At 48.0% G+C, this 11963-nt stretch overlaps 1 protein-coding gene across 1 annotated transcript in view; it reads left to right on the top strand.

The window, feature by feature from the left end:
• Positions 1-11963, top strand: part of SCTR (secretin receptor) — a 121108-nt gene that overhangs the window by 89055 nt on the left and 20090 nt on the right. Inside the window, exons 9-11 of the mRNA XM_012559499.1 lie at positions 6278-6375; positions 8330-8459; positions 10558-10711. Of these exons, the coding sequence (XP_012414953.1) occupies positions 6278-6375; positions 8330-8459; positions 10558-10711 (382 nt within the window). The remainder of the gene's footprint in view (positions 1-6277; positions 6376-8329; positions 8460-10557; positions 10712-11963) is intronic.

The following is an 11963-nucleotide window of genomic DNA, read 5'->3' as shown; positions in this document are numbered from 1 at the left end:
TTTGTCTTTTTGTTGTAGAGGTGTTGGATTTTCTTGTAGATTATACCATCCATGTTATATTAAACGGCCAGCTTCGGCCACCTTCTGTCTCGCTGAACTAGGAGCTCCGTGGAGACACTCATTCACTCAGCCAGCATCTACTGAGCACCCACCATGGGCCAGGCTTCGGTGTAGCCACGGATGTAGCAGTGAGGGATCAGAAGGAGTCCTATTCATTCCCATGGCCCCGTGCCTAGCACAGTGCCTGGCACATACAATGAATGTTTGTTGTCGTACTAGACATCTACACGGGCCAGCTGCTTAGTGCTCGTTCGATCAAATCCTCAAACGTGTGAGCTCACTGTTTTCTCCATTTTGCAAATGAGGAAGCTGAGGCTCACAGGGGTTAAGGAAATCCTCATCAAGTGGCAGAGGCAGGATTCAAACCAAGTCCTCTATCTTCTCTCGCCTCCCCGTTGAGGTGCGTGTACCCCCAGGAGGTACGCTGCCAGCAGTGCCATTCGCTAAACTCCACCGGGAATACAGGTGGACAAGCTTCTGGGAGGGTGGGACGGGAGCACGCTCGAGAAGCATGGGGAGAGACAGGCAGAATTAAGACAGAAAGGATGACGTTGGGGGGCGGGCCACACCCACTTCTGAGACCCCTCTCTCTGTGCTTGGTCACTTGGTCTTGCTCAGTGCGAAACAGAGTGAGCCCGGACTAAGCAGACAATGGTGTTTCTTCCCTCCCGGGGTTTCTTGTCCGTTGGGAAAATACAATGCGCTCTTGAGATCTGGTCAGATGCTGTGATTTAATAATAAGTCCCAGCAAGTATTGATTAGGGGCACATATTGTCTTGGAGGAGCCCTGGTGGCACAATGGTTAAGAGCTCAGCTGCTACCCAAAAGGTCAGCAGTTTGAATCTATCAGCCGTTCCCTGGAAACCCGTAGGGGCAGTTCTACTCTGTCCTATAGGGTCGCTGTGAGTCAGAGTCGATGGGTTTTATTGTCTCGGAAGTTCTGCCCTCTGCAGGTTATCATTTCCATCCCTGACTCATATGAAGACATGGAGCTTATGTTTATCAAATTTGTAAAATCTACAAAATTAAGAGGGAATGTTCTTTGGATGGGTGGCAGGATCAAGACGCAAAAAATGCTTTGGCTGCAAATAACAGCAATTTCCAACTGGCGGAATAAGGAAGCGTGGCTCACATCACTGGGAAAGCAGAGAACAAGTTTCAGGACTGTCTGGCGAAGCGGCACCACAAAGCCCCCAAGGACCTGGTTCTTTCCATCTGTCCTTGCTGGTGGCGTCTCCCTAAGACCAGCTCTCTCGTGTTGTAAGGTGACTGCATTGGTGATCTGAGCCCCGATTTCCCCGTTCTTGCCTGTCCCGGGGCAGGGACAACCTGGCTTCCCTATGGCTCGTTCCTACAACAAGAGGTTCCTACAACAAGAGAGCTTCTTTACCAGAACCTCCAGCAAGCGCATCCTCACATCTCACTGCCCAAAGTGACCTAGGCCTGCCCACCCCGGAACCCGTCATGGGCGGAGAGGTGGGATGCATGATTGGCTTAGACTCCTTCACACTCCTAAGAACTATCGAGGACCTCCTAAACTTTCGGGGTCAACACAATGAGAACCCCACATCGAGAGTCACTAGCTTAGACTGTTCAGCCGAACAGGACAGAGCCCAGGGGTCCATGTTCATGACGGGCTGAAACTATAAAATCCTAAGCCAAGGAGCTGATCCTTTACAAAAGGAAATGGAACGATCTGGATTTGATGCAGAAAATTAATTGTCCAAAATAGTGGGAAAGAGACCTCGCTTGGCTTCAGTTCATATTGAAAAAAAAAAAAAAAAAAAACGCCAAAATTCCTACAATTGGAAGGGTTTCAAGACCCCGGTCTCAAAACGCTGGTCCACAAACTGATGCAAACTTTGTCCTGTGTCTGAGATTTGAATCATCCTACTTCTTATCGTTAAAATGTCTCTTCTTTTGTCAAATGATGGTGAAGACACACATTCGCTGGTCTTCTTTTCTTCTTCTTTTTTAAACTTCCCTGCTTGGACATAAGCGCTATATTATTGACGAACACCAGTAACGGACTCAGACCGACAGAAAGGCCAGGCAGAGTTTCCACCTGGGTAAATAAAATGGGGTTTGCTTATCTAGACAGGGTGCTGGCAAATTATGGCCCTCGGGCTGAGTCCATCCCACTGCCTGCTTTTATAAATAAAGTTTTATTGGTTAAGGGGCAGTGAGTTTATGTTAGCGGGGAAGGAACAACTAGGAAAAGGGGAGTGAGAATGATTGTAGAACTTGAAGAATGTAATCAGCGTCACTGAATCGAACACGTAGAAACTGTTGAATTGGTGTATGTTCTGTTGTGAATATTCTCAACAACAACAAAAATATGATAAATTATTAAAAAACAAATAAATACGCCCAGTTTTATTGGGACACGGCCACACCCATTATTTACATGCGGTCTATAGCAGGGGCCCCGTGGTGGTTGAGTGGTGGAATTCTCACTTTCCACGAGGGAAACCCGGGTTCAATTCCCGGCCAAGCCACCACCCGCCTGTCAGTGGAGGCTTGCATGTTACTGTGATGCTGAACAGTTTTCAGAGGTGCTTCCAGACTATGACAGACTAGGAAGAAAGGCCTGGCAATCTGCTTCCAGAAATTAGCCAGTGAAAACCCCATAGATCACAATGGTCTAATCCACAACCGATCATGAGGGTGGCCCAGGGCCTGGCAGAATTTTGTTCTGTTGGGCATGGAGTTGCCAGGAATTGGGACAACTCAACAATAGCTAACAACGACATTGTCTACGGCTATTTTCACACAAGGGCAGAGGTGAGTCATGGCAACACAGACCTATGGCCTGCAAAGCTAAAAATATTTACTATCTGTCCCTTTACGGAAAGGGTTTGTTGACCCTTGATCTAGCGGGCACAGGAAGAAAGTGTCACAGCCTGTACACAATAGAGAGACAGGACAGGCAGCAGGGAAGGTTCTGGACCCCAGTGCCCTGGGGCTGGTACACAGTTACAGATGTTGAAGGCTGAGGGATTAAGGGTCACATCGGGCTCCTGGCAGCAAGGCTGTTTCTGAGTCAGATCTCCCAGACAAAAGGCAGCAGCCAGTCTTCATGAGGGATGGGCTGAGGATCACCGGGCAGACAATGAACACAACAGGGACAGGACAGATGGAACCTTCCACCTGAACACTCACGCTTCTCACCGTGCCTCCTCAGCCTACCACAGACTGGTCCAAATGCACCCCGGAGCTGCGTGAGGCTGACAAGCCCTCCAGCACTGGGGTTCATCCTGCACATGGCAAGATTATGGGTTGACCCCAATAATCTTGGTCCCCCAATTTTTTGACATTCCACTGGCCTATCAAGTCCCAAAGTCTCGGAACCATTAATCTAATGGAACCACTGTCCTTTGGGCCTCTTCCTCCTCATCCCTGAGAAGTGGCTCCTGGCTTCTGGGCAAGCAGTTACATCAGCAGGGGAGCGCCTGGTCACGGCAGCCATTTTGTCGAAGCTCACCTCTCACTGTCAGAAGATTTGGGGTCACTGTCTTAGTTTCTCAGTGCTGCTGTAACAGAGTGGATGGCTTTAACAAACAGAAGTTTATTGTCTCACAGCTCAGGGCACGGGCTCGAGGGGAAGGCTCTCTGTCCACTGTGGGGGAACATCCTTGTCTCAGTTTTTCCAGCATCCCCAGCAGGGCTTGGCGATCTCCACGTGCCATCTGTCTTTCCTCTTTGTACCTGCTTCTCTCTGGACCTAACCTGCTTTTTGTATCTCAAAAACGGTTAGGTTTGGGACTCACCCAGCGCTGATAATGGTCTCATTAACATAACAAAGAAAACCTTAATTCCCAAATGGGATCACATCCACAAGTACAGCAGCGGTTAGGATTCCAACAGATGTTTTGGGAGGACACAGTTCAATCCATAAGTCACCCTGAGCCAAAATCTGTGTCCTGGTAACTCCCCCCGGAGTTCACAGAGTAGGGCTTATCCTTCTACCAGCCGATCCTTCTAGTACTTTTATCCCCTGAGTTTGTTTGCTTTGCTGTGTTTTTAATTCTCCAGATACAATGTACCCAGTTTTTTCATGAACTCAGCAGATGATATAATCACCCTCCTCAGGAAATGCCTTGTAAAATAATACACCGAGAACTAGACAAAACACTCCAAACATGACCAGCCCATCTCCGCAGCACTCCATAGATGTAACCAAGAGTGGAGCTAATTTTTTTAGCAGCTGCCTCATGCTTCATACCGTCTTACAGCCCTGACTGGTGGGGAGTGGGGGGTGATGGGATGGGAGAGAAATTAACATGCGATGGTGTCTAGAAACTTTACCCAATACCTACCTTCTTTGTGCTTCCAACAAGCCTGCAAGCTAGATATTATTATCCCCATTTTGCAGATGAGGAATCTGAGGCTCAGAGAAGTTAACTAATTTGCCCAAGGTCACACAGCTGGTGAGTAACGGTCCTGGTTTAGAACCCTTGTCTCCAGGCTCTGAAGCCTGTACTCTTTCCCTACAGTACACAGCCCTGACACCACGGAGCCTGGGCCATTCCAACCTCAAGGTCTTTGTCATATGAATAGCTGTCAGCCAGATTTCTCCTATATTATTCTTGCGCTTTTTGTTTTTAATCAATTACCTTTTTTTCTGATTATAAAATAGCACTTAAAATAGCACCACAGACTATAGACGTATAGAAGAAATACAAGAGAAAAGAACAGCCATCTACCAACCTATAATCCAAAGTTCACCATTATTAACATCTAATATATTTCTTACAATCTTGTTTCTTTGCAAGTATGAGATTGAATGACATGAAATTGCTGGTATTCAATCACTTCTGAGCTACAAAAAAAAGAGCAATTTCATATAGTTCGACCTAATACTTTTTTTTAACAAATAGCTGGGCTCACGCTGCTTGTATTCTGCCTTTTCACTTAACATTACGTTATCAGCATGTCCTGACATCTTTTAAAACTCTCGGTAAGCATCCGTTTATTGGCGGCATTTCATTAAAACCATCTGGACTTCAAATAATTTCATTAACTCTTTTACTGTTGGACATTTGGAAGTTGTTTTTTAAATCACAAATAGTTCTGTGATAAACATCTTTATATATAAGTATGCTTTTATATTTCTGATTATTGCTTAGGATTAATTTTTGGAGGTGGAAGGGAGGTCAAAGAGAATGCATATTCCAAAGATTCTGGATATGTATTGCCCTATTTCCAGAAAGATGAAGCCAATTTTCACTCCCACGACAGCCTCATCTACATAGAATATTATTAGTTTTAAATATTTGTTAACTGTTGGTATAGTAGTATTGTTTTAATTTTCCTTTCCTTGATTCTTCTTGGATGGTTATGCGATTTATTTTCTGAACCTAAATGCAGGCATTTGAATTTATCGCTTATTTCCCGTTATTGCAGAGTCTGTTGAAATGGTTTTGAATTAAAGATGAGTCAACAGTGTGAAGTGGCTGCTGAACAAATGAATGCCTACTTGGGTTGCATTAATAGGAGCACAGTGTGTATATCAGGGGAGGTGATGGCTCTACTCTACTTGTTCCTGGTCAGAGAATGCATCTGGAGCTCTTCACCTATTCAGTTCTGGGTGTTTCATTTAAGAAGGGCATTGACAAGCTGGAGCATATCAACAAGTGGTTAACTGAGCTAAATGGTGAAGGATGTTGAAGGAGATGAAAGAGACGGAATGTTTAATGCTGAGAAGTAAAGTGAGAGCTAGATAGCTGTATTAAAAAATGACAGCTCTCTCTGTGCTATCTTTGTAACTTTTCTGTAAATTGAAAATGATCTAAAATGAAAAGTCCAAGATAGATTCAGTTTACTTTAAGGGGCTCCAGAAGGCCAAAAAAAAAAAAGATCAAAGTTGCAATATAAAACATAATAAGAGTTTAGCTTCACAGGAGAAAAAATATCTAATATCATACACTGAATTGCTTCCTCAAAAGACAGTGAGCATCTCATCCCGGGAGGTATGCAAGTACAGGCTGAATTCAGGGTGTTGGAAGGGGACCATATACATGTGGTGGAAGTTTGAATTAGCATCAGATGATTCCCAGGATATTTTCCAAAGCCAAGATGTTAGGACTTGTACATTGGTGTCCTTGGGTATGAACAGAGTAACTGTCAGGGTGGGCGGGGTTCCAGCTGCCTGAAGCAGGTGGGTTCTGAGCCAGCCAGGTGGGTGGGTGGGGCTGACACCTGCTTCTCTTTGCAGCACGCATACCTGCTGAAGCTGAAGGTCATGTACACTGTGGGCTACAGCTCCTCCCTCGTGATGCTCCTGGTCGCCCTCAGCATCCTCTGTGCTTTCCGGTGAGAATACACTGCCCGTTTTCCATCCCGCAGTGGCCTCACCCATGTATTTGACAAGCCAGGGACAACTGGCTTCAACCATGGCTGGATCTAGGGGCTCAAAGTTATCAGCAGAATTTGCAACAGTGACCAAAAAACAAAAGAAGAAGATGGCTGCTGAGGCTGCTTATGCACAACCAGTTCATGGGATTTGGTTCCTTGGTCTGGAGGTTTAGGGTTAAGGTTTCATGGGACATCCCAGTTAATTGGCCTAATAACATGTTTAGTGCTTCTGTTCCACCTCCTAGTTCACTGTGTGGTGCCTGGGGCCTTAAAAGCTTGCAAACAACCATCCAAGGCACAGCAATTGGTCTATATTAGCCTGCAGTAACAGAGGAGGCAGGAGAGTCAGGAACAGCAGGAGGAAATGGAACGTGGGACTAATTGCCTCCATGAACAACTGCCTCCTTTGCCATGAGAAAGAAGAACTGGATAGTGCCCAGCTACCACTACTGAACATTTTGAGCAAAGATTCTATAGATGAACCCTGATCAAAAGGGGGAAAGTGTAGAACAGAATTTTCAAAGTCCTAGGGAATCCAGGTTTTCTGGAGCCATGGAGATTGGATGAACCCCTGAAACTATTTCCCTGGGATAATCTTTAAACCTTAAACCAGAAATATTCCCTGAAGTCTTCTTAAAATCAACAGGAGGTTAGCTTAACTAGCAAACAATGTCTGCCTTGGGCGTTGTGCTATTTTAAAAACTGTACGGGATCAAATGGACAACAGCGACTCCAAAGGTTCGATAGGAACCTTAAGGGGCAGTGAGTTTATGTTAATGGGGGAGGAACAACTCGGAAAAGGAGGGTGAGAATGGTTGCACAACTCAAAGAAAGTAATCAGTGTCACTGAACTGCACATGTAGAAACTGCTGACTGGGTGTATGTTCTGCTGTGTATATCCTCAACAACAACACAAATACAATAAATTTTTTTTTAAAAAAAGGTGTCAGCAGAACTAGGTCAGCCTGCTCCATTTCGCAGCTCTGCACTGACCTCACCTCAGGTCGGCTTTCTTTAGGGCGGGCAGAGACAACCAGCAGCAGCTGTGACCGGTCATTCCAGCCGCTGCGCAACACCAAGCGCCAAAGGAACCCACAGCCGGTTAGTTCCGGTGGAAGTCCTGGGGGCGCTCCTCATAGGCCCAGCTTGGTCACATGCCCAACCCTGAGCCAATCACTGCGGCCAGAGGCTAGAGCGTTCTGATTGGTCGGGTCTGCCACGACCGTGAGAATGGGTAGAGGTATCCGCATTGAGAGCTGGAGTGGGTTCCCCTAAGAAAGCCTGGTTCTGTTATCAGAAGGCGAACAAGTAACAGACTTCTCTCCCCTACAGCCGAGGGGGGAATACCGAGGCTCGGAGAGGTTAAGAGGTTTGCCCAAGGTCATAGAGCTAAAAAGCGGCCCAGCCTGGGTCTGATTTCTTCCCGCAGCCCGAGTTCTTTCTGTGCCACGTGGTCCCTCCCGTTCTTGCCGCCAGCCTCCTCCTGTACTAAACCCTGGGGGCGCGGGCGTGGTGGCGGTCGGGGCAGGATGCAACATCGCCCCCAGGCCCCAGCTTTTGCTTTTGTTCTCATTATCACGGTAAAATATATATACAACAAAACACTTGCCCTTTCAACATTTTTTACGTGTATAATTCAGTGACATTAATCACGTTCAAGTGGTGCAAACATCACCACTCTCCGTTTTTAAACTCCCAGCTTTTCTTTTTTAATTATAGCATGAGACAGGGGAGACTGGGCACCTGGGGGTCTGGGTTCTTGTTCAGGTTCTGCTAACAGAGAGACCTACGATCTGGGGAGAGCCGTGTCCAGAGGCTCACTTTCCCTGGTGCACTGGGGCAGGGGCGCGCCTGGTGAGACCCTGGCCCTCCTGGCCCTGAGCCCTGCGGCCCCTTATTCTGTCCCCTCCAGGAGGCTCCATTGCACCCGCAACTACATCCACATGCACCTGTTCGTGTCCTTCATCCTGCGTGCGCTCTCCAACTTCATCAAGGACGCTGTGCTCTTCTCGGATGACGCCGCCCACTGTGATGCTCCCAGGGTAACGTACCTGGCGGCTCCAGAGCACAGCCAGGCCTACCTGCCTTCCCCAGCCTAACTTTGGAGAGGGTTGTGGCCAATTCTCCTTCCCCCAAGTCCCTACGGAGGCTGTAGTTGGCGCCTCGGGTAAAGGGGCCAGTGCTGGGACTGGGCCTGGAGGCTGAGGGAGATTCCCAAGGCCCCACGTACCATCTGGGTCACTTATGAGACCAGTTTGTCGGGAAGCCTGTGGGGTCTGTCTCTCAACTCCTCGTTTCCAAGAGTGGATTAGACACTCTGGGAATTAGTTACGCAAGCAAGGCTCCCCCTTTCCCTACTCCTGCCAGGTCCCGGCTGTAGGTCTAGAGAGGGTTGGGCTTGGTTGTGGAAAGAGAAAGATGATCATGTGCTGATATGTCTGTGTATGTGTGTCTGCAATAAAATAATTGTATGTTATTAAATCTAACAGTCTTTCTCCTTCCAAATGCTCAGATGACTCTTAGTTTATCATCATCCACGTGTCAACTGGGAACCCCTTTTGCTGCAAATAACACAAAACTATATGTACATCAGTGGCTTAAACATATGGGCTTGTTTCCCATGATAAATACTTTAGAGAGGGAGAATCCAGAGGTGGCATAGTGGCTCCATGATGCCACGAAAGACAGTCTTTTTCCATCTTTCTGATATGCCATCCTTAGTGTAGGCCTTTGAGCTCATACTTTACACCACCACGTGGTTGCAAAACGGCTGCTGTGACTCCAGGCCTCACGTCTGTGTTCCAGGCAAGAAAGAGAAGAAAGAGCAAAAGCCAAATATTTTTTCCTCTTTGGAAGGCTTTGCCTTTTCATTTAAGAAGGAACACCCTCCCCAGGGACTCCCACTACGTTTCATTGACTAGAACTCTGTTATGTGATCACACTTAACCGCAAAGGAAATGAGGAGACTGAGGGTTTTTACTGTGGTAGGGAGAAGGGACTGGAAACTGAGGTTGGTGCAGCCAACCTAGAGTGCCCATCACTTCACACCACTCACATCTGTAATTCCTCACAGATCTAGTGAGTTTTGTATTGTCTATAGTTTGTCTGTGTGTGTGTGTGTGTGTGTGTGTGTGTGTGTGTGTGTGTGTGTGTTATTTTTCACTCAGACTAAGAAGTCCCTTAGGGTAGGGCCCATGCCCCTCCTAGAGTCCTCTAGGGTGAAAGAGTGTCAGACCAGGAGTCAGGAGATTTAAATTCTGGCCCCACCCCTTCGTTGACCAGCTGTGGACAAGTCCAGCAGTGTCCACCGTGGAGCCTGCTAGATTCAACTAAACATTCAGACTCACAAGCTGGCCCCGGCCACGAGTCACACCTGGAATCAGAGTCCCCAGGGGCTCGAGGACAGGAGCCCCCTGGCCCGCGGACAACAGCAGCCTCCTCTTCATGGGCGTGCCCAGAGCTCCCCTCTCGCCATTGAAGCTCAGCGTCAGGGAGGTACCCACAGAGGGTGGGGGAGGGAGCCACGCTCGCTTAGAAGCCTCGTGCCCCACAGGAACCGCGATCGTCTGCCACAATCTCTAGATGTAGCTTCCAGGGATTTCTGCAAGGGACATGCCTGTTTCAAGTGTCACTGCATTAGGAGAGTCCAGAGTTATGACACCAGGTATTTCTAGTTCTCCAGTCCAGATGCAATTTACCAGTCAGGGGCCATGTTTACCAGAAGCAATGTTGCCTCCTAACACAGCTGGCACACCCATTCTTCATCTGTTTCCAGGGAAACCGAGCTCAGAAAGGGTTTTGTTAACCCTTTGCTCAGAAGTCCCCTCCCCACTTTGGCCCCAACTTCCTTATCCAAAGAATGAGGGGGTTGGGCAGTATCTGACACAGTTCTGCCTTTGAAGGAGTGTCTTCCTCATCCCTACTTGGCAGCCAGTTCCAGGATTTGAACCCAGTTCCTGCTCCTCCAACGGCTCATTGACCTTCTTGACCAAGCCTGCTGGCCTGTGGACTCCCCCCTGAGGCTCTCTGTGTGGCCTGTCCCCTGCCTGCTACCACACCTTGTCGCTTCCTTTGGGTGCAGTCACCAGAGGGAAAGCCACAGTTGCCCAGGCTGGAGCTTACCTGCTTCTCTCTGTCCAGGTGGGCTGCAAGCTGGTCATGGTCTTCTTCCAGTACTGCATCGTGGCCAACTACACCTGGCTGCTGGTGGAAGGCCTCTACCTCCACGCACTCCTGGTTATCTCCTTCTTCTCTGAGAGGAAGTGCCTCCAGGGATTTGTGGCCCTCGGATGGGGTATGTTTCTCCCTGGTTATAGTGGCTGTGTGGTAGGCGGGAAAGAGCGCTGAGTCAGGAGTCAGAAGGCTTTGGTGTCCACTCCAGCTCCACACTTAACTAACCTGTCTGGCCTCAGTTTCTTTATCTGTCAAGTGGAAGATAGTAGCTGAAGTTCCGGCACCCAAAGCTTTTCCCAACTTGGTATCACCCAACAGTTGTTGACTTGTCTTCCTTAGACATTCCACTCATTTGGCCTCTTTCTTATGTCCTTTCCCTACCAGCTAGGATACTTTTGATGGCCAATATCAGAAAATCTGGCTTAGATTGGCTTTAAATATAGAGGAAATTAATTGCCTCATATCACTGTAAAGTTCAGGGATCACCAACTTCAGGTGAGGCTCAACCCAGCAGCTCAAAAATGTTTCTCACTGTCTCTCCACTTTCCTTGTGTGCCTCAGCTTCATCGGTAGGCTGGGACTCCCAGCGTAACTGCCAGGAGCTTCTGGCCCACAGGCCTTGTTGTATCCAGTGTGAGGAAGAAAGAGCCTGTGCCCCAGCCCTCCCAGCGAATATTCTGAGGCTTAGTCTGATTGGACCAACTTAAGTCTCATACACATCCTGGAGCCAATCACAGGGACCTGAGAGAATGGAATATGCTGACTGGCATAAGCTACTCAAACCACAAAACTTCCCAAAGGAAATCCAGGATTCAGTTTCTAGGAAGAGAGGGAAATGGTAGCAGGACAGCCACCTGCAGGCCTCCATTACGTCCTTCCCCAACAAACACGCTTCCCCTTTCCTTTCTGGTCGATGAAGATGATAACAGCTCCAGGTTCTTAGCACTTACTACATACTAGGCTCAGCACTGCTGGGCTCAGCACTTTACATGCATCATTTAATCATCACAACAACCCCCAGAGGCCTCCCAGAGAATCCTTGGCTCAGAAATGTGACACGCCATTCCCTCCTCCCACTGTAGACAGGGCCGGATCCAGGATTCAAATCAAGGCCTGTCTGTTTCCAAAGCCCCTTAACTCTTACCCCGCTGTTAACATCCAACCGTCCACCCGTCTGTCTATCCACCCATCCATCTACCCACCCATCTATCCATCCATCCACCCATCCAACCATTTATCTACCCACTCATCCATCCATCCATCCATCCATCTCCCCTCCCATTCATCCACTCATTCACTCATCCATCTATCTATCCACTTATCAACTTATCCATCCACCCACGCACCCACCCACCCACCAACCCATCCATCCA

The sequence above is a fragment of the Trichechus manatus genome, unplaced genomic scaffold (genome assembly GCF_000243295.1).
Source record: "Trichechus manatus latirostris isolate Lorelei unplaced genomic scaffold, TriManLat1.0 scaffold00255, whole genome shotgun sequence".
NCBI lineage: Eukaryota > Metazoa > Chordata > Mammalia > Sirenia > Trichechidae > Trichechus > Trichechus manatus.
This window is presented reverse-complemented; position numbering and strand designations above follow the sequence as displayed.